The sequence below is a fragment of the Prunus persica genome, chromosome G5 (genome assembly GCF_000346465.2).
Source record: "Prunus persica cultivar Lovell chromosome G5, Prunus_persica_NCBIv2, whole genome shotgun sequence".
Taxonomy (NCBI): domain Eukaryota; kingdom Viridiplantae; phylum Streptophyta; class Magnoliopsida; order Rosales; family Rosaceae; genus Prunus; species Prunus persica.
This window is the reverse complement of record NC_034013.1, coordinates 17,146,642-17,173,015: the sequence shown is the minus strand read 5'-3', so window position 1 is coordinate 17,173,015 and position 26,374 is coordinate 17,146,642. Positions and strand designations below refer to the sequence as shown.

The following is a 26,374-nucleotide window of genomic DNA, read 5'->3' as shown; positions in this document are numbered from 1 at the left end:
TATGTTTTCTTTGTGTGTATAATATAAGTAAACCCTCAAGCCATGATCACTAAGCTTACAGTTATTTTGTACTATAATAATAGATGTGGTTCATAGTTCCTGCTGCAAGCAGCCTGGGAACTTTTAATCATATGTCTAAGTTCCAGTACATTGAATAAAGCAGTTATTGGTTGTCTTATAAAACAAGTAATTGGTGAGTGTTTCCTGGTCGCCATTTCCTACATTGGCCTTTCCTTATTTCCAAAGGCAGATTAGTTTATATATCATTAATCACTCGATTGCAGACAGATATGCAGACCAGAGAAATAAAAAAAGAGAAAAGAGAGAATTTTGGAATCCCAAAAAGAAATTCCTAATATTGGAGTCAAATAAACTTTGCATTTCACCCAGATTAAGGCATTAATTGACAGTTGGAAAAGGTGTTGAGAAAAAGTGATGCCTTTGTGTCGGCATAGGCCCCTCTGGAAGCAAGAAAGTGATGCTCTAGTTAGCTTAGTGCATTTGAGAAACACAAAAGAATGCAAAGAAGTCAAGAATAAAGAGAAAAACTAACCACATTGCCAACCTATACATATATATCTTTGCATGGGAAGAATCAGATTCCAAGATGACAGAACTCCATGAATCAACAGAATTATATATAACCAGCTCATGATACTCGATCGATCCTTTTTCGCTTTCTATATTATTCCATTGCATTATTGGCATTTAATATCAACCTTCTGTTGTTGTCCATTCGACCAATTTTGGATTCTGAAGCAACAATTGCAATACATCTCTCTCTGATCACCATTTCATGACAGACAAGGTATGCTCAAATTGAATAACAATGTCCAATATTATTTCAGTCTCTGATATCTGCATGATCTGATACAAATATTTGATCACGTTCAGTTCTGCTACATGCTGATGAGAATCAATATTGACTGCAATGGTTGCTACAGAAAAGTAAGGAGAGCTCTTCTTGATATGCGAGGTGTGATAAAAGTATCTTAATTTTCTCATACACAAGTATATATATGTTGCTTCTTAACTAATGATTATATATATACACATGTATAGAGTTGGAGACACATTTGATAGAGAAGAAGGAGTGCAGGGTGAGCGTGTTTGGCAGATTTATCCCACAGGACGTAGCGATCAAGATAAGGAAGAAGACAAATCGCAGAGTTGAGATACTGGACATACAAGAACTTATCAGCAACAATAGTAACACCAATGATGAAGAAAACCAAGATCAGCAGCAGACGCCCTTGATCACTTCTTGGAATAATCCCATATCATACCCCAACCAAAGTTGAAACCACTTGTATGCATGTGTGATGTAAAGCTTCTTCTTTAATTTTAGCAAGATTTTCGCTTCAAGTTAAGTGCATATCAAGTGGGACTTTTTTTAATACTATGTTCCCATACGTGCTAATAATTCAAAGGAGTCGGCTGTGTGCACATGATGACGATTTCATTATGAAGCCATAAAAACAGAAATTATGGAGGGCAGAGAGAAGCCTGCAGATGGTGCAAACTGGTTGGTCAAGTTGATTGTCAGTCATATTGCGAAGAAAATAGGCAAGCCAAGCATGTTAGAGACGGACTGATCTAGCTGTTGTTGGTTTCTTTTGTTTTTTCTAATTTTAAACACAAGCAATGTTAGAGATAAATAATTTAAACACAGAATCTCGGACATAAGATTAATCACTCGAACTAGAAGCCTCGAATGATTTGATTGTTTATGAACAATAAAACACTCTCTTTTTACACAGCTTTTCTTTCTTACTAAATTTGAGTGGCGTACAATTAAAAATTTCAATTATAAAAAATAAAAAAAGAAGAAAAAATCTCCTAGTTTGTTGAGGGGCTACTACATCATTACGCAACTCTTCCCAATGATAAAGTCGTATCTGGATAAAGTAACGGCGCTGCGTCTACCCCGTCACAAAACTGAAAACTGAAACCGTGAAACTTTCTTACAATTTCTGTACCTGATTTATTTAACCTATCTCCTACTCTTCAATCTAGTTCCATGACATCAGACCAAAATAATAATTTGGCAAGCTACAAACCACAAAAAGACTCTTTCTTTATAGTTGTTTTACTGTGATCCACTCCAAACCAAAACATTGTCTCTCACTCTCAAGGCTCTAATCCCCCCAAAAACAGTATCACCACAAATAAAGGGCGAGAATTTCTAACTCTAGCTCTCTCACACCCTTTGTTGTATTACAAGACTTCCATTATTCCCTCTGTTTTCTTCTGTTCTCTTGAAAAAATGGCAGCAAAGTTGGGTTCTTTCAAGTACAATTTCCAAGAGAAAAGAGAGAGGTTGCTCTCAACCCAGAAGGGGTACTCCGAGCTGGGATTCGTCCACATCGAGGAACAAGAGCCATATGGGTCTCCTCGCTGCTGCACTTTTCGATCAGTTTCCGATAGAATTGTGAGCTGGTGCAGGACTGTACAAAATGTTTCTAACCGGGCAATTCGGATGGGTCAATCCGATCCGAGAAAGATCGTATTCGCGGCCAAGATGGGTCTGGCCTTGATGATCATTTCGTTGCTGATTTTCCTCAAAGAGCCTTTCAAGCAGCTCAGTCGTTACTCGGTCTGGGCCATCCTCACTGTTGTGGTAGTATTTGAGTTTAGCATAGGTAATTGTATTTTTCTATTTGGCTCCATTCATTTTGATTTTGGCTTTATTTTAGTCATTTCATCATCTGGGTGTTCATCAGTTTGCACGTGTGCCTATGGTTTTGGGCGTCTCTGGGTAGAAGAAATAGTTGTTTCTTGTTTTGTTGCATTTTACTGTTTTTTTTTTTTTTGGGTGCAAAATTGGGGGTCTTTGTTTTTAGATTTAATTTTTGTTTGTTACTATTATTGGCATTAGTAGTTCACATGAAAAGAAACCAACTTTCACGTTCAGTATGTTATAAAGTCGAACGCTTGACAGTGTAATCACTGAAGGGAATTGGGAAAAGCATGGAGCTCATGATTACAATTATGAAGTGAAACTAAAGTGTTTTTGTTTATTCACGATAAGCTATTATTGTACAAGAATGAATATTTTTAATCATCCGACGTCTTTTTGTTTATTCAAATTGTTTTAAATTAACTAAATCCATCTTCTTTCTTTTGTTTTAATAGGCTGGGCCTTCAACTTGAATTAGTTCATAGTTCAAAGTGCAATTTTTTTTCTTTCCAGTGTAGTCTGTTGCCTTCCAACATGAGCATGCCTATGTCTGTTTTACTTTCTTATATTCAGTGGCTATGTTCTTCTGCAGGAGCGACTCTGAGCAAAGGATTTAACCGTGGGTTAGGTACATTTTCTGCTGGAGGCCTTGCTTTGGGTATGGCGCACTTATGTGGGCTAGCTGGAGAGTGGGAAGAAGCTGTTATTTTCGCTAGTATCTTTATCATAGGTCTGAATTTGCAATCAATATACTTTTTTTGGCACGTCACTGGAAAGCTCAACGTATGCTAATTGCTAATTTTGTGTTTTGTTTTGTTTTTATTTTCATGACATGTTATTTGGTCGCTAGGATTTCTTGCAACTTATGCAAAGCTATACCCAACAATGAAGCCTTATGAATATGGGTTTCGAGTGTTCTTGTTGACATATTGTTTCATCATGGTATCTGGGTATAGGACAAGGGAATTTGTCCATACGGCTGTGTCACGATTCTTGCTTATTGCACTGGGTGCTGGTGTTGGTTTGGGAGTAAATATATGCATTTTTCCCATCTGGGCTGGTGAGGATCTGCATAAATTGGTGGTAAAGAATTTCATGGGCGTCGCAAAGTCATTGGAAGGTTGATTTACGATATACTTTGCATTTGTTGGATATTGTAAAATATTTTTCTTTTATTAGTCCAAACCCCACTTTTGTCATAATTAATTTCCTTTATTAACTATCTTTATCATTTTTTAGGTTGTGTTAATGGTTACCTTAATTGCGTTGAATATGAGAGAGTTCCTTCTAAGATTCTTACCTACCAAGCTTCTGATGACCCGCTTTACAGCGGTTACAGATCTGCTGTGGAATCTACCAGCCAAGAGGACGCTCTGGTATTCTTTGTTGTAACATGGTGATGCATTGGCAATTCACCATATTAGCAGAATTTTTCTTTTGGTTTTTGTTTTAACTCATTATTTTTGTTTGAAGATGGGATTTGCTATCTGGGAGCCACCTCATGGTCGTTACAGAATGCTTAAATATCCATGGAAGAACTATGTAAAAGTAGGTGGTGCACTAAGGCATTGTGCATTTACGGTCATGGCATTGCATGGATGTGTACTTTCTGAAATACAGGTACAAAAAATTTCCACCTCTAACCACATTGTGAGGCCATTAATGACAAAGATACTGTATTTGTATTTTCATTTATTTGTGCTTTTGTATACCCTTTGGTGTAGCATGACAATGATGATATGTAAGCCTCTGGAATTTTTTTTTCTTTTAAAAGTATTGCTCATTCCAAAAGTAGTTCCTTCCTTCTGATTTGCTATTCTCCTAAAGGAAGAAATCGTGAATCAAAGGCCTTGCATGAACAAATGATTTTTGGTTATGGTTTCCCAAGTATGGGTGGTTATACTCGTTCATTTTTTCCTAGTGGGACCTCTGGAAAGAATATATGATAGCTGTGCTTGAGAGCATGTAATTTTTCCCCCTTATCTTCTTGACTTCAAAGATAAGTTGTGCACTTTGGGTGTTTAATAGATTTGTTTGTTTCTTGAATATATCTCATGGTCTACCTTTGTTCTTTAATATGAATGACATGTAGTTACCATTATTTTAGTTTTTTTTTCTGGGGCACTCGTGAGCCCTGAGGAAGCTCATTCAGTAATGGCAGTCATGGCATATTCGCCATCAAATATAGCTTGGTTGCATTGTGTTCTTTTTCTTTAAGATTTTGCCAGTCAAACTGTTTCTGTGTTGTCTGCTGGCCCTTTGGCTATTCAATTGGTGTCATTGCCATCTCTGTCAAGTCGTCTTGTGCCCTTGAATGCGGCCTTCACCTTCTCTCCTTCCAAGGCTCTAAGAGTTTTTGGCTGTAAAAGGGTTTTTTTTTGGGGGGGGGTTTTGGGGTGGGGTGTGGTCGTGGTGAAAGAACATTGATATGCAAAGAGTTCACAAGACTAAGTTTTTGAGAAGAGGGGTCCTTGATGTGGTTGTATTCCCTGTGGACTCAAAAATTGAAATTCTGATTTTGGCGGCTAATATCTACTGACCATTTTGCATTTCGGGTATTCAAGTTCATATTCCACCTGTTTAGGAGAGATAAATGCTCTGCCCGGTCTCATTCTAACTGGAGCCAAATATGCAATATTGACATTTCATCAAAACTTTATCTTCCATACAATGAGACGTTGGCTGCACAAAATAAAAGTTTGACCTTATCACTGAATTGATTAAAATGGGATGCTTAACTCTTTTGGTTATCTGGGCATCTTGAAGCACATCAGATGAAAACATGAGGTCATTGTTTTGCCTGAGAGTTTAATATTTTCTCAATTATCATGCCTAGGAAAGTTCTTCCTGCCAAGTCATCTTTGGTGTTTTTGTCCTGAAGAACTCTCATTGAATGATCTATATGAGTGGGGGTATGAAGACTGTAGTTGTATGCAATTCAATATCTTATACTACAACCCTCATGGTTCGCTAAGTATCGAAACCTGTGGTGGATGTTTATCTTGTTTTATGTACATGCAACTGTAATGGTCCTCATGCATTTGATAAGAGTAATTGTAATTTTCCTGAACCATCTGTACGTATTTGTGTTTTTATTTGACATATTATAATGTATTTTTATTTAACTTCCAACATTTGTGTATGTAGGCTCCTGCTGAACGAAGACAAGTATTTCGTAGGGAGCTCCAAAGAGTTGGTTTCGAAGGTGCTAAAGTGTTACGTGAACTTGGAAACAAACTGAAAAAGATGGAGAAACTAGGTTCTGTAGATATACTCAATGAAGTGCATGAGGCTGCAGAGGAGTTACAAAAGAAAATTGACCAGAAGTCATACCTTCTTGTTAATTCAGAAAGCTGGGAGATTGGAAGTCGGCCAAAGGAGGTGGGAGATCCTCAAGACTTATTGAACTTGGATGATAACGAAAATACGTTCCGGGAATACAAATCCCTTAGTGAAGCTGTGCTTGATCTCAGATCTTTTCCTGTGCCACAAAGTTGGGATGGCCAAATGCCTGCGATGCCAACTGGCGTGAGCCCCATACCCACTGATGTCAACCGCTCCAACCCGCCCGTTGGTTTTTCCTCAGGAAGCATGTTCATGAAACAGGTTTCATGGCCTGCAGGACTGAAATTTGAGGTTAACGAACCTCCAGTAGCAGAAGAATCCAATACCTACGAAAATGCTAGTCAATTGTCATTAGCCACATTTACATCCCTGTTGATAGAATTTGTTGCAAGGCTTCAAAATCTTGTCGACTCATTTGAAGAATTAAGTGAGAAAGCACGTTTCAAGGAACCTGTCGAATCACCAGAAGTATTAGAGCCACCTCGCAGGTTTTGGACCAGATTGCTCAACTGTCTGAAATCCTAAATCAACATATCGTGTACTATTGCTGGAAAGCTTAGCCGCCTGAACACGACGAGACTCTCTTTAACATATGATGTCGTCGGAGAAGTTTCTAGACTTCTTTGCCTTTGGCTTCTTCCGGTATGATGGAATTGACTAGGGTTCACCAGAAATAATTAAATAGCTAGATAAATACAAGAGCCATTCCGTCACTACAGAATCTTTGGACCAGATTGCTCAACTGTCTGAAATCCTAAATCAACATATCGTGTACTATTCTGCCTTATTTAACCTGCTGTTAGTTCAGTTATAGAATACTAAGCCACTGATTTCTGCTGCTGCTGCTGCTGCTGACGACATTACTCCCAAGAACAGTCTTGCTTTCTTAGTTGACAAAGATGAGCATATAATCGCGGATATGTCGATACCTTCGGTTCCGCAGGGGGGGTTAGATAATTTGCAGGCTACGATTAGTATTATTACTCAGAGCATTAATGGGGATAATGAGAATGGATATGAAACAATATGTTTCTGACTAACACTGCATATTGATGTTGGCATTTTTAGTTTTTGCTCCGCTATATATTGTAAGCTAACTCCAGAGTTACACGCTTTAATGATGATTCTGTAGTTTATTTTTCTTTGTGTGATCTGTCTAACTCTATCTTTACCAAAACAGAAGCATGTCCTGTGCCGTGTTACAAACCAGCCTTTAATCATTAGTGAAGGAGACTGTCTTCTGTTCAGTTGTTGATCTTAGTTTCAATTGGTAACCATACAATGAAAAACATACCTTAAATCTCGACTTTCTTCTGTGAAGCGATATTGGGGATTCAAATACAAGACCTTGAGGCTCGAGCTACAAGCCCTTTCTTACATATGTTAATTTTTAAACTAGAAAATAAAATAATTATTTCACGAGTTTTTGTAAACTGGGGCCAAAAAGGGAATTGTATTTTATTGTTTATTTTGTTTTTAAAAAAAAAGTTAATTATTTCTTTTTGTTAAACTGGGGAAAAAAAGGCAAAATTCGGTCGGGGCACGGAAGAAAGAAATCGGGTGGCGGGTCGGGCGGGATCCGGTCTCGCCCCTGGTGTAAAATTTTTGGTCAAAAAGGAAGAAGAAAATCCCCGAGCCTGACGGAAAATTAAACTAAGCACATCTCTCTCTCTCTCTCTCTCTCTCTCTCTCTCTCTGGTTCTCGCCCAAAAGATCTGTCCCATTTCCAACACAGTCTCCGTTAGATCGAGCTCTCCAGCCAAGCCCTCAGGTACCTATTTCTCTCTCGTTTCTTGTTCTGCTTTTTTTGTTTTGTATATTTCTTGTACTTATTTATTGTTATTATTTTTAATTAATTTCATGCCTCGGTTTTCCTTTCACATATCTACGATTTGCCATTCATTGATCTTCTCAGATGTCATTTTCTTACCGTCAAAGTAATGTATTCTTGTAATTATGAACCATTTGCATGGATGATGGATCTTGTTGGAAATTGATTGGAAATTGTTTCTATTTTTTTTGGGCTGAAATATTTGCTTTTGTTTTCGGGTAAGCATTACTTTATTAAATTTTCTGAAGTACCGTAACCTTTTTAGATAGATATGGAATTTATTCCAATTAGTGAGTAAAAAGATCACTTGTCATATGCCCATCGGTTTGGTTGCCAAGGGAATTGTTAAATACATGTACATGTATCTGATGTAGAAGTGGATTTTCTAAATATTTCAAAATTCTCTTTGTTTTCAGTTAAAGACATAATTTGTAGCAAAAAATGGCTATGGTGGATGAACCTTTATACCCAATTGCGGTTTTAATCGACGAGCTCAAGAATGAAGACATTCAGCTCCGGTTGAACTCAATCCGCAGGCTCTCCACCATTGCTCGTGCACTTGGAGAAGAGAGGACCAGGAAGGAACTGATTCCTTTCCTCAGCGATAACAATGATGATGATGATGAAGTGCTTCTGGCAATGGCAGAAGAGTTGGGGGTGTTTATCCCATATGTAGGTGGTGTAGAGTATGCCAACATTCTGCTCCCACCTTTGGAAACGCTCTGCACTGTTGAGGAAACATGTGTGAGGGACAAAGCGGTGGATTCATTGTGTAGAATTGGGGCGCAGATGAGGGAGAAGGACTTGGTGGAGTATTTCATTCCTTTGGTTAAGGTCAGATAATTTAATTCTCTTCGATTGTTTAATTTGAGTTTTTTGCCTTGTCATTTGGTTTTAGTGCTTGAACAATATAACATTTGTTGATACTAAGGCAGAAGAAAGTTTTAAAGAAAAACTTGACCCTAGGTGAGACCTCAATGTGATATATTCTTAAAGTCTTTGCCTAGTTTACAAATGCATTGAAAATTTATAAACTTGATTCTCAGATCACTGTACCCTCAAATGTGGACTGCTTTGAAGTTATAAATTGGAGTGCAGAAGATATTGTTTGTATATGAAATGGAAATCCAGCAAGGAGAAGATAACGTTTTAGAAATTATGCTTGGTAACCAGATTAACTATAAATGTCACACTATAATTTTATTATGTTCACGAAGGTTTGGTCAGTGGGATCAATTTTTCTTCTGCATGCACCTTGATAGATGTTTTACAGTAGTGGAACATCTATCAAGGTGCATCCAGAAGAAAAATTGATGGGACCCTTACCCTTTCGCTGTGGACACATGATCTTATGGTTTGATCTGGTATTCCCATGCATAGAGTTGTGGAATGTCTGTAAAAGGGTAGTAGGTTCACAAAGTTTGATTCTTTATTTTCTTTTCTTTTTTCCCATTTCAATAAATGTAACAGTTCCCAAATCTACCAGAACTTTTTTTTTTTTATCACATTTTCCATATGAGAATGCTTTATACCTTGGTGCAGTTAGAGTAACAGTTTCTTTCTTTTTCCACACTATCATTTCAAATATACAGAGACTTGCTGCTGGAGAATGGTTTACAGCCCGAGTTTCATCCTGTGGTTTGTTTCATATGGCTTATCCTAGTGCCCCGGAGACTTTAAAGACTGAACTAAGAACAACATACAGTCAACTGTGCCAAGATGACATGCCCATGGTTAGAAGATCTGCTGCTACTAACCTAGGAAAATTTGCTGCTACTGTAGAAGCCGCGCACCTCAAAGCTGACATCTTGTCAATATTTGAGGATTTGACGCAGGATGGTATGTGCTGGTGAAATTTCTGGTTTTTGCTCTTCAATGTTATTTCTTTTGCTTTTCTTTTTCTGATAGAGCAATATGCATTAATATTCATGCAAAGTTTTTCCGTGTGATCACAAATGGTAACATATACCACTTCTTGTTCTTAACTATGTGAAAATAGAGGAAAGATATAAAATTGATTGGAGAAATTAGTAAAAGAATAGAAGTTCGTCACCTTTCTTCATGCATTCATATTCCAGAATTGTTTCTTGTTTTTCCCGTGTACAGTCTTTTATTGGCCTACCACTGCCTTGGTGTGCGTTTGTTTGTTTTGGTTTATTATATATGAAGTATAAATCTAATGCATTTGAGTGCTTTACAAGGTTTTGACCAAAATTTAGCGTTGGTGTTGCATATGAATTTGTCTCTAATCACTTTTGTTTTCAGATCAGGATTCTGTTCGGTTATTGGCAGTAGAGGGTTGTGCAGCTCTTGGGAAGTTGTTGGAACCACAAGATTGTGTGACCCATATTCTTCCTGTCATTGTTAATTTTTCACAGGTATATCATATTTTTGAATGGTATTCCGAACTATAGCCAGCGCCTTTATTGTTTGTTGATGTGCTCTTGCCAATATATGTGATGTAAACTTGGTTCTTTTGACCAGGATAAGTCTTGGCGTGTTCGTTATATGGTTGCAAATCAATTATATGAGCTGTGTGAAGCTGTTGGTCCAGAAGCTACAAGGTAATCATTTTTTTTTTTTTTTTGTGGCTTGACTCTTATTTTGAATGTTGTATTAGTTGGGTATTGTAATTTGTAACTGAATCTACTGTCTGATCTCTCTCTCTCTCTCTCTCTCTCTCTCTCTCTCTCTCTATATATATATATATATATATATGGGTAGCATATATATATAGGGTCAGGATCAGGGGACACACATTATGGCACACGTTTTAAGCCATTAGATTGAAAAGTTTTCAGTGGCTAAGATTGCATTTAGAACAAATTATTAGCTTCTTTGTTAAACAATTAATACACACATTGGAACTAACAAAAAAGTTTTAAACTCTTTAAAACTTTTCATTCTCTCTCCTTTTTCTTCAGTATGCATCATCTTCTTCACTTCCCAAGGGCCACCCGACCCACCCCACAGAACCTTCATCTTCTTCTTTGGCAAAACTCTCTTCACCATCTTTCTGGGCAAGTTCTCCAGAACAAAAAATATATATATAAAAAAGCTACCTAATCTTAAAAAATTCCTCATCCATCAGTGAACAGAAAGAAAAAAAAAAAAAGCTTTCTTCCTGATTCTCGCTCTTTCTAGTCTCTGCAATATCTTTTTTACAGCCTATGAAGTAAACCAAATAGAAAAAATTCCACGGAGTAGAGTTTAAGTTGAGTTGAGCTCCAAGTGGAAATACTGCTTCTAGAGGATTATACCACTGTCAATCTAGTGATACAGTAGTGAGAATTACAATTCATTCTTATAATTTGTTTACACATTTTGGTTTGAGATAAGAAAGTCCATGTGAGATCTTAACCCAAACATTTGATGTCTTGGCTGCAAAATTTTTAGTTTTCTCAGCGAAATCCAATGGCTACGAGATTTTCTAATCAAGTTTTTACCCCATTTTTTTGGTCAGAAGTTTTTAGCCCTTTAGATTGATGAACAATATTGTCTGAAGCTGATTTCATAGGTGCGGTTAGTTTCTATATTTTATGGACTGTATAACAGCAAAAGACCAGCAAACAAACAAAAAAAATTAAAAGGCATGGAAACTGAATCTTCTTCCATGAATGGGCTCTCAAAATTGATTTTTTTTCTTCTTGATAATTGATAATTATTATTTTTCAATTCTTTTTTTGTCGCATCTTTGCATATGGGTTTAATGTCATTCAATAATTTTTTAGATTGAAATGGAAAAACTTTCACTTTTGCTAAACAATATGAAATTACAGAATGAATTTCTAAAATATGTACCCAAGAGGTTTATGTTTGCTGTTTGGATCTCATAATAGTTAAGAGTTCTTTTAGCAATCCATTGTTGTTAGTAAGGATTTGCTGAAATAGACAGATGAGGGCTGGAGGAATGTGAGGACATTGCACATGTTCCACTTTTCTAGCAAAGAAAAAATGATGAAGCAAATTCAGGAAGAGATGAAGGGCACATTGCAGACAAGGAAGATGCCCGGATTTTTAATGGAGAGGAAGGTGAAGAGAGGATAATTTGAACCTGAAGGAATAGAAAATGGTAAAGAAGAGAATTAAACACTCTTCGTACAACGTGTTTAATGTTCCCAATAAAATAATAAATAAAATTTTGTTTCGGTTCCAGATGCATCTAAAGGCTAAAAAGATGTGTCAAAATTTGTGGTTTTTTGTGTGTCCCCACGATCCTGACCCATATATATTATATTATGTGTGGTTATTTTATTTTTCTTGTCTGTTTTCTTTTAAATTCTTTGCAGGGTTAGTATAATTAATATCCCTTCCATCTTGTAAATAAATTCCCTAACCACCCTCCACCCAAAAAAAAATTGTAATTTTGATGTGAGCCAATATCTTAGTGATAGTTTGTGAATTTGTCACTTGAGTTCTAATTGATGATTGTTGTGATGTTGGCATACTTTAGGTCTGACCTGGTGCCTGCATATGTTCGGCTGCTTCGTGATAATGAGGCTGAAGTGCGAATAGCTGCTGCAGGAAAAGTAACTAAGTTTTGCAGAATTTTGAATCCAGAGCTTGCTACTCAGCAGATCCTTCCATTTGTGAAGGTACAAATCCCACCGAATGCACAGCTTATAGTTTCTTTAAGTAGTTTTTTGGTTGTAAATTTAGGCAATTCTAATACTTTTTAGTGGTTGTTTGTATAAGAATTATTTGATTTATTAAGTTTGCCTGATGCAGGAATTGTCAACAGATTCATCCCAACATGTTCGTTCTGCATTGGCTTCAGTAATAATGGGGATGGCACCAGTTTTAGGAAAGGCAAGATTTTTGTTTGTTTGTTATCTAATGTGAATTCTTCCTTAAGCAATCTTTTTCTCCCTCGCCTTATATTAAAGCTACCTTCTTTTGGTGGTTGCAGGATGCAACCATAGAGCAACTACTGCCTATTTTCCTTTCTCTTCTAAAAGATGAATTCCCTGATGTCCGGCTGAATATTATTAGCAAGCTTGATCAAGTCAACCAGGTTTGTCAGAAGTCTCTCTCTGCATATTCCTGTTCCTTTTTTTTTTTTTTTTCCTGCGTGTTAAGCTGGTGGTTAAACATATGATTTTGTATAATTTATGTAACTATGTGTGGTTTTTTCCTTTTTCTTTTCTCTAATGATGCAATGTATGTACTTATATGTGGTCGTTAGACCTTGTGGTTTAGAAGTTCATTTTGAATCTTGAAATGTTTGAATGCAGGTAATTGGGATTGATCTGCTGTCCCAATCTCTATTGCCAGCAATTGTTGAACTTGCAGAGGATAGACATTGGAGGGTTCGGCTCGCAATAATAGAATACATCCCTTTATTGGCAAGTCAGTTGGGTGTAGGGTTTTTTGATGATAAGCTTGGGTCCCTTTGCATGCAGTGGTTAAATGATAAGGTTTGTGCAGCCCTGGCTTTGAGTAGTAATGCGTCAATATCTCATGTTTACTGTGTAGCTTAAAAAGACAGAAAGAATCAGAAGGGAGTTGTGTTTGTGCCTTTGTTGTTTCTACTTCATCATCACCAGTAAATTTGATGCCTATAATTGGTTTACTTGATAAGAAGCAAACACATAGGGACCTTGTTTCTAGGTGGTTGACTACTTCTGTGATTTCAAAACCTATAAATTGAAGTAATTGGTGATGCAGTATTTGCTGGTAACCTCTTTTCACTAACATAATTGTTTATGTTGTGTAGGTTTACTCAATACGTGATGCAGCTGCTAATAATGTGAAGCGCCTTGCAGAAGAATTTGGCCCTGATTGGGCAATGCAGCATATAGTCCCACAGGTTTTCTTATCCCTTCTTTTCTTTTTCTGAAAATATTGCATGTAGTTTTGTCTTGATTCTAGTAATATGTTACTAAAGCATGGTTATCGGAGCCAACCCTGTTAAGGGACTGATTCATTGGGTAGTATTCTTTCAAACTTAGAAATCTTCGGCACCATGCCTAAAGAAAAACTTGGCAATCTCTTGACAGGTTTTGGATATGATTAACAACCCTCACTATTTGTATCGAATGACCATTCTACATGCAATTTCCCTACTCGCTCCTGTTTTGGGATCAGAAATCACTTGTTCGAAACTTCTACCGGTTGTCATCAATGCATCAAAAGATAGGTAAAGATCAAGAGTTATTAGCTTAGTTGTGCTTTTTATTTAATTAAAGGTGGGCCTGTTGGGCTGAGAATTGTTTCTTGCAGGGTACCAAACATCAAGTTCAATGTGGCTAAAGTGTTGCAGTCAGTTATTCCGATAGTTGATCAGTCTGTAAGTAATGAGATCTTTTCATTTGATAGTGTCCTCATGCGCAGCAGCATAAAATCCAAAATATAATACTGAAATTGAGTGAAAGCACTGAAAGGACTTTTGCATGATATGCTTTGCACAGGTGGTGGAGAAGATGATTCGCCCTTGTTTGGTTGAGCTTAGCGAGGATCCTGATGTTGATGTAAGGTCTTTTGCTAGCCAAGCTCTCCAGTCAATTGAACAGGTCATGATGTCTAGCTAGCAAGATCTTTGTCCTTAGTATCCATTTTGTTCAAAAGTTTTACCTTTTTTCTTGTATCCCTTGTACGTGGACCACGAAATTCCTATGTTATCTTACCTTTTGAGACGCAGAGGTTCTTTGGTACCGTACGCTTAACAATTTGCCATGATTTTGATTTATTTTAGTGTATTTGTACCCGTCTGGTATAGTAATGCTGCATCCAAATATGGTGTTGGAACTTGGAATTTGTTGTCTCGCCTTTGAATGAAACAGTTTTCTTTTCCTTTTCCTTCAAAGCCATGGGAAAAGTTTTTAGCAAAACCATTCACGTGGAGATAATGAATAGAAGGCTACTAATTTAGTATTATTTGCTCAAAAAACGCAACATTTTCATATGATAGGAGGCATAATGACCAAAAACGTACATATCTCAGATCTTCCACAATAAACTGGACTGAACCAATGCAACCCAACAAACGCTACAGGAATTGTGAACCAATCGGACTGGTACAAAGCAAATAAGCAACCAGAGAGAGTTCATTTTAGTGTTTTGGGTTTTTAACTATTTGACATGCTGTGGGCTATACGGGTTTTTATAGCCCAGCTAAATCTTTATGTTTATTTTTGAACTTTTACTATGCATTTTTTGGTTTGGCCCAGCCCAGCCCAACTCTCCATATACATAACGGCGCGGCTATAATTAAATTGTACATGGAAGTAACATAAGATGATGAACTAAGTTTTCTCCCTTAGTAATTATGGGTAATTTTATGTTCTTTTCTATTGTGGCTTATGGGATTATTCCTTGTACGCCAATTATATATTTTGGCCTTATTTTTGACCTCATTTATTTCTAACAAATAAAATAAAACATAATTTGTTACTTGTAGATTAAATAATTAAGAATATTTATCTTTGTATTTGAAGCCCCAAATTTAATTTTTCCCACTTCAATATTGCTTTGCGTTATAAAAAAAAAATAGTTATTTAATTTTGTGTTTTTTGGTTTTGTAATTTTTTTTCTCAATAAATAAAAAAAAAGTTGTAATTTTCGCTTTTTACAAAATTACAAGTATTGGTTTTTTTTTTTTTTTTTTTTTTTGTTGCCCAAAAATTACTATTATTGGTTTATATTTGCAATAACAAACGTAGACTCGAAGTCAAAATTGCTTACTCTGGTGACGCACTCCCACTTGATCACGTCCATCCAACACCAATTAGACGGCCATACTCATCTCGAGCGAAGCCATATATTTTTTTTATTAAAAATAAAATTCCCTCTTCTCTATCTAAAATTAACACACCCTCTCTCTCTCTCCCTCTCTAAGGTGCGCTATTTCTCTCTCTCTAGATACACAACAACATACGCACATCAGGTTCTGGAGGTAATCTTTGGATGCATTAGTGAGTCATTTGGATCCCCTCACTTACTGATCGGATCTAAGGTATAATTCTCGTCATCATTTCGTTTACGATTCAGATCTGTTGCCAATTTTTTCCTAGGTTTTTGCGTTTTGATGAATTTGTGCTCTGTTTGGTTGCCGATAAATTGTGGGGACTGAAAAAGAAAATTGTGAATCTAGGTTTATGTTTATGTTTTTTATTTTGCTTCGGATTCTCGGCAACCAACCAGACCGAAATGAATTTTCCTTATTGGTGAATTTTGATGCGATTCGATTGGCTACAGTGATCGCGTGGTGAAGATGTTGACCAAGTTTGAAACGAAGAGTAATAGAGTGAAGGGACTGAGCTTCCACAGTAAGAGACCGTGGATCCTCGCAAGTCTTCACAGTGGTGTGATCCAGCTATGGGACTACCGTATGGGGACTCTCATTGATCGATTCGACGAGCATGATGGGCCCGTTCGCGGTGTCCACTTCCACAAATCTCAGCCTCTCTTTGTGTCTGGAGGTTCCAAATTTATATATAGTTTTTCAATTGTCTGATTTTTGATAGATGCAATCGGATTTCGTTATTGTTGTATCTTTTTTTGATTAGTTTCTGTTGGGACCCTATAGATCTAGGTTGAATGCAACTGTAAATAGAAAATGGAAAACGAAATTGGAATTAATTGTGAAGAAAACGGGAATTTGTTATAACCTGAGCCAAGTACTAGTATGGAATGCTTTCAGGAGTATATGATTTATCAAGTCCCAATTGGTGGAGTAACTAGTTTGGATGATTCCACTCTGCCATTGAACATGGTATATCCCAAATTTTCGAAGGTTTATCTAATGCAAGAATGACTTTGAGATAGTATTATTTCGACCAGTACTGCCTAATGAATGATCAAGGAGTCGAACCTATTAGTTTTCCTCTTCTTTTAATGTTGATTATGTTGTTGGGCTTTAGATTAGAAAGTTTAAAATCCAAGTTTTCTAATTCGATGTCACTTTGAGTTTTAGTAGAGTCAGATCATTATGTTAGAATTTAGAAATGGAGTAATAATGAAAAAAAATAAATAAATATATGAAATCTCGTTGGCGTGCAAGCCCTCTTTCTATTGATTTATACCCATGTTACATCTCATGACAGAGATTTATATTCCATACTTGCACTAACAGATTTAGCCCTGCGGAAAAGGGGTTTTTGTCCCTACAATTATCTGAAGATTACTAATATGTAAATGTTACAGTTCATGCATTAATCAAGCTGTGTTGCATTTTGACAGGGGATGATTATAAGATCAAAGTTTGGAACTATAAGATGCATAGGTGTCTTTTTACACTTCTTGGGCACCTTGATTATATTCGTACCGTGCAGTTTCACCATGAGTACCCATGGATTGTTAGTGCCAGTGATGACCAGACCATTCGTATATGGAACTGGCAGTCACGTACTTGCATTTCAGTTTTGACAGGCCACAATCATTATGTCATGTGTGCCTCATTCCATCCTAAAGAAGACCTTGTTGTATCTGCCTCCTTAGATCAGACTGTCCGTGTTTGGGATATTGGGTCCCTCAAGAAGAAGACTGTATCCCCTGCAGATGACATACTACGACTAAGTCAGATGAATACAGATCTTTTTGGTGGTGTTGATGCTGTTGTTAAGTATGTCTTGGAAGGGCATGATCGAGGTGTTAATTGGGCTTCATTCCATCCGAACCTACCTTTGATTGTCTCAGGCGCAGATGATCGCCAAGTTAAATTGTGGCGGATGAATGGTATCACATGATCTTTTTGCTTCTTCCTTGTTACTTGTTTATTATTCAGTTCTATATTAGGAAGTCACCTTATTAATCTCATTTTTCATAAGAATCATGGGCTGTTTAATAAATATTTGTTGTAATTTAAGTTTCATGAGAGTGCACGAAACAATGATCTTGCTGAGTATAAAATTTGTTATCGTCTGTAATAAATAGGCGAAGATTGATTATATCAGGATCCTTAGTACCCAAAAGATTGTAGTGTTTCTGGGTAATCATTACAATTGTCTAGTGGTTAGAGTGATTGTAGTTATTAATCTGAGTTGTTCATTTTGTTCTCAGATACAAAGGCTTGGGAAGTGGACACACTGAGAGGGCACATGAATAATGTTTCATGTGTTATGTTTCATGCCAAACAGGACATAATTGTATCGAACTCGGAAGACAAAAGTATCCGTGTTTGGGACGTAACAAAGCGAACTGGAATTCAAACTTTCCGACGAGAGCATGACCGTTTTTGGATTCTTTCATCTCACCCTGAAATGAATCTGTTGGCTGCAGGTCATGACAGTGGCATGATCGTATTTAAGTTAGAGAGGGAACGTCCAGCCTTTGCAGTGAGTGGTGATTCTCTGTTCTATGCTAAGGATCGCTTCTTGCGATACTATGAGTTTTCAACCCAAAGGGACACACAAGTTATTCCCATTCGACGCCCTGGTTCGACCACTTTAAATCAAAGTCCGAGGACTCTTTCTTACAATCCTTCAGAAAATGCAGTTCTTATTTGCTCAGACTTGGACGGGGGATCTTACGAATTGTATTTGATACCCAAGGACAGCATTAGTAGGGGTGACAGTATGCAAGATGCAAAGAGAGGTGTTGGAGGTTCAGCTGTGTTTATGGCACGAAATAGGTTTGCTGTGCTTGACAAAAGCAACAACCAAGTCTTGATTAAGAATTTGAAAAATGAGGTTGTTAAAAGGAGTGTTTTTCCTTTTGCTGTTGATGCAATATTCTATGCCGGAACAGGTAATTTGCTGTGTAGGGCAGAGGACAGAGTGTCTATATTTGACCTCCAGCAGAGGATTGTTCTTGGTGAGCTTCAAACCCCTTTCATCAAGTATGTTGTTTGGTCCAATGACATGGAAAGTGTTGCCTTGCTCAGCAAACACGCCATTATTATTGCTAGCAAGAGGCTTGTGCACCAGTGTACTCTTCATGAGACAATCCGTGTAAAGAGTGGTGGCTGGGATGACAATGGTGTTTTCATTTACACGACTCTAAATCACATAAAATATTGTCTCCCTAATGGAGATAGTGGGATAATCAGAACCCTAGATGTTCCTATATACATCACGAAGGTTTCTGGAAATACCATCTTTTGCTTGGATCGGGATGGGAAAAACAGAGCCATAGTTATTGATGCCACCGAATACATTTTCAAGTTATCCCTGTTTAAGAAGAGGTATGACCATGTTATGAGCATGATAAGGAGCTCACAGCTCTGTGGGCAGGCAATGATTGCTTATCTGCAACAGAAGGGGTTCCCCGAAGTGGCTCTCCATTTTGTGAAAGATGAAAGAACCAGATTCAATCTGGCCCTAGAGAGTGGGAATATTCAAATTGCAGTGGCATCCGCTACAGCAATTGATGAAAAAGATTACTGGTATAGGTTGGGGGTGGAGGCTCTTCGTCAGGGCAATGCAGGTATTGTGGAGTATGCCTACCAGAAGACTAAAAATTTTGAGAGGCTATCTTTCCTTTATCTCGTAACTGGTAATATGGAAAAGCTGTCAAAGATGCTGAAAATTGCTGAGGTTAAGAATGATGTCATGGGTCAGTTCCACAATGCACTGTATCTAGGCAATGTCCAGGAGCGTATTAAGATCTTGGAGAATGTTGGCCACTTACCCCTTGCTTACATCACAGCTTCAGTTCATGGCCTACATGATGTTGCTGAACGGCTATCTGCTGAGTTGGGAGAAAATGTTCCGACCTTGCCCCAGGGGAAAGTACCCACTCTTTTGATGCCCCCAACACCAGTTATGTGTGGTGGTGATTGGCCTCTTCTTAGAGTCATGAGAGGTATATTTGAAGGTGGGTTGGATAATATTGGCAGGGGTGCTGCAGATGAAGAGGATGAGGCTGCTGATGGTGACTGGGGTGAGGAGCTGGACATGGTTGATGTTGATGGCTTGCAAAATGGAGATGTCACTGCTGTATTGGAAGATGAGGAAGTGGCTGAAGGAAATGAGGAAGGGGGAGGATGGGACCTTGAAGATTTGGAGCTACCCCCCGAAGCGGACACACCAAGGGCTTCTGTTAATTCTAATTCATCAGTTTTTGTTGCTCCAACTATTGGCATGCCTGTAAGCCAGATTTGGATCCAGAGATCTTCTCTTGCTGCTGAACATGCAGCAGCAGGAAATTTTGATACTGCAATGCGCTTGCTGAACAGGCAACTTGGAATCAAAAACTTTGCTCCCTTGAGACCCATGTTTCTTGATCTTCACACTGGCAGCCACAGCTATCTACGTGCATTTTCATCTACTCCAGTGATATCACTTGCCGTTGAGCGCGGGTGGAATGAATCTGCTACCCCAAATGTGAGAGGCCCGCCAGCACTTGTGTTCAATTTTTCTCAGTTGGAAGAGAAACTCAAAGCTGGTTACAAGGCTACAACAGCTGGGAAGTTAACTGAAGCTCTTAGGCTCTTCCTTGGCATTCTTCACACAATTCCTTTGATTGTTGTTGATTCAAGGAGGGAAGTTGATGAAGTTAAGGAGTTAATTATAATAGTGAGAGAGTATGTTCTGGGATTGCAAATGGAGCTGAAGAGAAGGGAAATTAAAGATAATCCAGTACGTGAACAGGAGCTTGCAGCTTATTTCACACACTGCAATCTTCAAATGCCTCACGTAAGGCTTGCATTGGTTAATGCAGCGAGAATTTGCTTCAAGGCAAAGAACTTTGCCACTGCAGCTAACTTTGCCAGGCGGCTATTGGAAACCAACCCCACCATCGAGATTCAAGCAAAGACAGCCAGGCAAGTGCTGCAAGGAGCAGAGAGGAATATGACTGATGCCTCTCAACTGAATTATGATTTCAGAAACCCATTTGTGACTTGTGGGGCAACATATGTACCAATTTACCGAGGACAGAAGGATGTCTCTTGCCCGTACTGTAGCTCACGGTTTGTGCCAACCCAAGAAGGGCTGCTCTGTACTGTTTGTGATCTTGCAGTGGTTGGGGCAGATGCTTCAGGGTTGCTATGTTCTCCTACTCAGGTTCGATAGTCAAGCTGCTACTAGGAGGATTCATCCTTCTGGCTGAAGAAGCGTTTATGTTTATTGGTTTATACCTGCCAGTTAATTGGTAAGAAATGTTGCAGAAGATTTAACTTTCAAATGAATTGTTTGTGATGTCTCGTTTTCTCTGTCTTTCTTGTCTCTTGGATCTGTTGAGTCTATGGATTCAAAATCGTTTGTGAAAATACATTATGATTTTTATTTTCTGCTGTGGCACCAGACCAGTCATTCTCATCTATAGCAGTGTCTTTTTTGTTTTCTGAAAGTCATGAAGATATACTGTTTTCTTTTATAAGAATGATGGTAATGGTTGTTGGGACATGGAAATGTTCTATTTCATGCTTGTACATCTTTATTGTATCTGTTTCATGCATGGGTAAATTCGTTCGTATTACAATTTTTATATTTACTAGGTTATCCCACTCATAAAGTTATAAGGGCTTGGCAGATAATGTCCTTGAACTCTTTTTCTTTTGGTATTTCATTTTTAGTTTGGCTTTTTATTTTCGATTTGTTTATCTGATTGGCTTTCTATTATCATCTTGCTTGGATGCTCTCTTTCTTCATTTTGCTTCTTCTCTGGGTTTCGATGTTTTTGACATGTAGATAATAAATAGCTAATAAGAGGGTCACGGACTAGTTCATGGATATTGTTTTTCAGCTTATCACAGTGGAACCTATATGGAGCTGTTAAACTAATAACTTGAACATGTAATTGCAGAGGTGGCCTTGTCACACTTCTGTTTTTCTTTTCTTTGTTAGTTGTTCTATACTGTTTTGTGGGTCTGGTTTTGTATTCACTGTTATAATCAGCTGTGTGGTCTTGTGGTTCTGTTCTGTTGTGCTTTTCTGTTTCGTGTGCATTTGTGTTAGTTTTCTTGTACAGTAGATGTAGTAGAGTACAATTCTTTTCTGCACGTCCGAGGTTTTTTGTGTGTTCTATATCATAAAGTTGTTGCACTTGTGTTGTAGTTGTAGTTCAACGTGTGTTCTATGTGCAATTTTCACTCTTGACATTGTTCTCTTGCAAAACCATTTTATTTTTAAATTTCACGCTTAGCCATTTCATAATACTATATGAGACTGGGTCTTTCTTCGAAGTTTGAACGTACACTTTAACTTTATGCCTTCTATTTTTTGTTTTGTAGACAACCATGAGCTTTGAGAAGGGAAGGGGGAGGACAAATGTTCTGTTTTTGGCAACTATGTTGCTATTTTTGTTTTTGTTTTATTTTTCAGACGCAGGCAATGGTGTATTACTCCTAGTGAACATTTTGAATCTAGTTTGAGCAAATTTTTTCATTGAGATGGTGTTATGTAATATTAAGCAGAGTATGCCCTCAGAATGTTTCATGGTATAGTTATTTTTAAATGGTCATGATTACACTTTGTTGCCCTTATAAGTTAATCATACTTGAAAGATCATCTTTAGCCAAGCCTTATGTATAAGCAATTGATCTCGGATTAGTTCCAGGGTTAAAAGTGTTTCAACTGTGCTTGGTCGTAGACCCCAAAGAGAGATCGAAATGCCGATGGTAAGGAATTGGTGTTTACTTTTATTAATTAATTTGTCACACTGCCCCTTTTATTTATTGTTAATACAGAAATCATTTTATTCAAATTTCACTGATGGATACATTTATTTAAGCCACTCCCACTGAATAATTTTGAGGGAATTTAACATATCAATAGCAAATGGATGGGTGTTTATTTAGCGTAGGCGGTAGATTGGCATGACAAGCAAGTGTTCGGTTTTTGTCAGCGATAAGCCGAATGTCTCAGTCATGTCCACATCTTCAGGTTTCAGGCCACTTGGGAGGTCCCAGTTAAAGAAGTGGACCAAGTTTGCGAGGACCAGCCGGACTGTGGTTAGCCCTAATTGCATAGCAGGGCACCCTCTTCGACCAGACCCAAATGGTAGAAGCTGGAAGTCATATCCTCGAAGGTCAACATTGCCATCAATGAACCTTTCAGGGTAAAATTCTTCCACATTTTCTGACCAGACATTAGGATCTCTCCCAATAGCCCAAATGTTTATAAAGATTGTCGATTCTTGGGTATATCATGTCCTTCAACTGTAATGTCCTCCATGGATGCATGTCGGATGAGCAATGGTGAAACTGGGTGTAACCTGAAGCTCTCCTTGAGCACCATGTTCAAGTAACCCAACTTTGAAAAATCACTCTCTTCCACCATTTGGTCCGTTCCAATCACACTCTGGAGCTCTTGCTGGAGATGCTTCATCACCCTCGGATGCCTCAGGAGTTCAGCGAGGGTCCAAACTATTGCGGTAGTTGACGTATCGAAGGCACCTGAAATCATGTCTAGTATGATGGCCTTCACATTTGTGCGGTCAATCATGTAGACTTGCTCATCGTTGGGATTCAGTGGTTGGTGCATTAACGAAAGCATCACGTCCACAAAGTCCTTGTGACGATGGCCTTGGTGTGCTTGCCCACTTTTAGAAACTTCTTGGTGTTCCCCAATTATCTTCTCTAAGAGTTGGTCGATTCTCTTGCTAAGTCTCGTCATGCGTTTGGTCAATCCCTATATTATATTAAGAGGAAGATACGGTTCAGATACATATATATTCCTTAGTTAGGAATCAATCAATGACACAGTTCTAGTATGAGCATGGACGAAGACATGCATGATGCATAGGGTGAGACCCATACGCAGGGCCTCGCATGTAATGTGAGAGGTATGTTACCCTACTTCGAATGTCAAGCAATCTTAAAAGTCTCACATGTAGCGGTGCTCCTAGTGTATGGATTTTTCTCGAAATATGATTACATTACACAGTATTTAGCAAGAATTTAAATCCACATAAAATTAACAATTGCTTGAGAGCAACGCCAAGCATGAGCATGAAGCCAACGGAAACAAATTATATATTATAGACAGGAGGACACGGGCCAATCTTTCATTTGTATTATTATTGAGTAGTTATGCATGATCAAGAACAAAGGCGGCGAATGTCATGATTGTGTGAGAGCTAGTACTACTGGTTGGGTGATAGATAGATAGATGGATGAGTGAGCATTCCGACAATCAACAACATACCTGAAAATCGAATGGACTGAGGAAAGGCAAACAATCACTAATGTTGACTGCTCCCATCAACAACACAAGCTCCTCAATAATTCCCTTCATATCACACGTATCATCAGTTTTGCTCCCCAACACCATCCTATTCGTTATGTCCTCAAGCAGCTCACCAACCTTCTCACTTAGATCCACAACTTGGCCCTCCGCCGCGGCTTTCTTCAGCGACTCAACCAACGAACCAACCTCTTCCCTCCTCAATGGAGCAAAAGTCTCAATCTTTGATGGACAAAGAAGCTGCAGCGTGCACAACTTCCTAATATGCCGCCAGTACGGACCATATTCACTGAAAGCCATGTCCTTTGAGCCGTAAAGCAAGTAGTCGGAGGATTGGACTTTGGGGCGGCTGGCAAAAATGGTGTCATGGGATTTCAAGAATAACTCTGCAGCTTCAGGGGATGACACCACTATTGTGGTTTTGGTGCCTAGACGCATGGACATTATGGGTCCATATTTTTTGGCCAAGTCTCGAAGGCTGCGGTGTGGGAGGTTGCCTAACATATGGAGATTACCAATGACTGGCAGCGCCCAAGGACCAGGAGGCAGTTTCCGGTGTCTCGGCCTCAGTATGAGAGACCAGAGGAAGGTAAGAAAGAGGAGGAGGATGGCTCTAGCTGAAGCAGTCATTCTGGCTTTCTGTGGTGTGAGAGAGAGTGTCGGTGGACATACATTTGCTCACAAGGAGGTGTTTGATAAGCCTAAACTATCTCCCATGGGTGGAACCACAGTGGAAAAGTGACGTGAGACAATCTTAAGGTAACTCAATACTCATCCTCACCCTCCCTAACGAGTGACAATAAAATATGAAGGCTAAACTATCAAAATCCCTCAGACTAATAGGGATAATTATCCAGATGAGGGCTAATAGGGATAATTATCCAGATGAGGCCTCCTCGCCTCCTAGTGGCTCGTCGGATCTTGTGGGGAAAGACCAGATAAATGATTTTGAGGAGACAGAGAGATTAATATATGAGTGCTGCTAAACGAATTCTAAAATTAATTGAGTACACCCTATAATCTAAGTACACTTTAATATTTGAATTAAAATATAAAATTAACTAAGTATACCCTATAAAACTACTAAAAATACCCATGGTACACCTTAATATTTGTAGCATTATTTTATAGTTGATTTTCAGCTTGATTTTTTTAATAGTGTTTATAAATCTTTGACTTTTAATATGGATTTATGCTTCTACTAAAACTGTTGACACTTTTTTTGCAATTCCAACTTCTTGCAATCACCACCTCTTTCGTTAAAAAAATAATAGGACAAGCAATCTATTGATTAAGGTTGAATATGGTTAGTAGGGTGTACTTATTAAAATTATATTTGTTTCACAATTCCATATATCCTTTTTGGTCATTTTATATTAGGATAAATCAGTAATTCAGTATATACTTTTATAGTAGGGTGTACTCAGTTAATTTTAGGGTTTGTTTAACAGTACTCTTACGGTGCGTTTGGATGAGGGAAATAAACTTGGGATTTTGACAAAACTCAGAATTTCTAAATTGACATGAACCAATTCCCGTGTTTGGATAAAAAAACATAGAAATTTAGAAATTCTGCGTGGGAAAAAACATAGAATTTGGAGGTCATAAATCCCAACTTTAAATTCTATCTATAAGTCGTCATTTCTAAAATCTCAAAAGAGATTGAGTTTTTAAAAAAGATAACTTTACAAATATAGATTAAATTTCGTGTTTTAAATCTGTCACCCAAAAAAGAAATTTTACAAATTCTAGAACATTAATTTCCGTCATTTTAAATTCCATCATTTATGAAATCCTTTGTACTTTTAAATTTCCTCATCCAAAAGCACTGTTAATATATATAGGGGTGGGGGCCGTGTTCGCCAGAGGAGGTAAGGTGCTTTTTTTAGAGCTTCCTAAATCTAGGTCCAACAATAATTAGATGTCATTGGGTTTAGTCTTTGCATTTTTTGTTTCAGTTATAGGTTATTTGACATTTATTATTAATTTTGTTGTATCGATTTTACCCTTTGAGGAAAACACATTGAAAATTTAAATTCAATGCATTATTTCCTTGTAATTGAATTTCAGAATTTAAAATTTGAATTCTTTCATTGATAATGTTCCTAATATAAGGATAAAATATAATTTAATCAATAAAAAGTAAAGACCCATATATTATACCAATCAATCAGACAAGCAACTATATTAAATTATGTACCTAACATATAAGTAAATAGTGTTATTATTAGCAACGAAAAAAATTTAGTGATAAATCGAGTTACTTATAAGCTAGAAACACAAATTACAAGACTAAGGAACATAAATTAGAAGACTACTTACAAGTCAAGTACAAAAAATAGACAAAATAAAATTGCATGTTACGTAAAAAAAGGTACATAAAATACTATTACACATTGTCAAAAATATGAAAAAAAATATATATACCTATGCAATAGGCAATAGGGTTCA

At 37.7% G+C, this 26,374-nt stretch overlaps 3 protein-coding genes and 1 pseudogene across 3 annotated transcripts; 3 read left to right on the top strand and 1 right to left on the bottom strand.

The window, feature by feature from the left end:
- On the top strand, positions 703–7,171 carry LOC18777084 (aluminum-activated malate transporter 9). The gene is made up of 8 exons (XM_007209128.2): positions 703–808; positions 895–976; positions 1,063–2,642; positions 3,273–3,410; positions 3,531–3,800; positions 3,920–4,056; positions 4,154–4,300; positions 5,828–7,171. The coding sequence occupies exons 3-8, from the start codon at positions 2,267–2,269 to the stop codon at positions 6,548–6,550; spliced, it is 1,791 nt and encodes a 596-aa protein (XP_007209190.2). The 5' UTR covers positions 703–808; positions 895–976; positions 1,063–2,266; the 3' UTR covers positions 6,551–7,171.
- Positions 7,602–14,610, top strand: LOC18777243 (serine/threonine-protein phosphatase 2A 65 kDa regulatory subunit A beta isoform). Its single transcript, XM_007210199.2, has 13 exons — positions 7,602–7,796; positions 8,273–8,690; positions 9,449–9,695; positions 10,122–10,234; positions 10,341–10,420; positions 12,310–12,451; positions 12,585–12,665; positions 12,766–12,870; positions 13,091–13,273; positions 13,573–13,665; positions 13,856–13,995; positions 14,079–14,145; positions 14,267–14,610. The coding sequence occupies exons 2-13, from the start codon at positions 8,298–8,300 to the stop codon at positions 14,384–14,386; spliced, it is 1,764 nt and encodes a 587-aa protein (XP_007210261.1). The 5' UTR covers positions 7,602–7,796; positions 8,273–8,297; the 3' UTR covers positions 14,387–14,610.
- LOC18777882 (coatomer subunit alpha-1) lies at positions 15,601–22,207 on the top strand. The gene is made up of 5 exons (XM_007210362.2): positions 15,601–15,810; positions 16,053–16,276; positions 17,037–17,531; positions 17,856–20,888; positions 21,970–22,207. The coding sequence occupies exons 2-4, from the start codon at positions 16,069–16,071 to the stop codon at positions 20,807–20,809; spliced, it is 3,657 nt and encodes a 1,218-aa protein (XP_007210424.1). The 5' UTR covers positions 15,601–15,810; positions 16,053–16,068; the 3' UTR covers positions 20,810–20,888; positions 21,970–22,207.
- On the bottom strand, positions 22,053–24,896 carry LOC18776738 (annotated as a pseudogene).

Coding starts and splice junctions, on each gene's coding strand:
- LOC18777084 (XM_007209128.2), top strand. CDS start 2,267: ATGGCAGCAAAGTTGGGTTCTTTCAAGTACAATTTCCAAGAGAAAAGA. Junction 3,411..3,530: donor CGCTAGTATCTTTATCATAG/GTCTGAATTTGC, acceptor TTTGGTCGCTAG/GATTTCTTGCAACTTATGCA. Junction 4,057..4,153: donor CCAGCCAAGAGGACGCTCTG/GTATTCTTTGTT, acceptor TTTTGTTTGAAG/ATGGGATTTGCTATCTGGGA.
- LOC18777243 (XM_007210199.2), top strand. CDS start 8,298: ATGGCTATGGTGGATGAACCTTTATACCCAATTGCGGTTTTAATCGAC. Junction 10,235..10,340: donor TCATTGTTAATTTTTCACAG/GTATATCATATT, acceptor TCTTTTGACCAG/GATAAGTCTTGGCGTGTTCG. Junction 14,146..14,266: donor TTCCGATAGTTGATCAGTCT/GTAAGTAATGAG, acceptor TGCTTTGCACAG/GTGGTGGAGAAGATGATTCG.
- LOC18777882 (XM_007210362.2), top strand. CDS start 16,069: ATGTTGACCAAGTTTGAAACGAAGAGTAATAGAGTGAAGGGACTGAGC. Junction 16,277..17,036: donor GCCTCTCTTTGTGTCTGGAG/GTTCCAAATTTA, acceptor GCATTTTGACAG/GGGATGATTATAAGATCAAA. Junction 17,532..17,855: donor TAAATTGTGGCGGATGAATG/GTATCACATGAT, acceptor TTTTGTTCTCAG/ATACAAAGGCTTGGGAAGTG.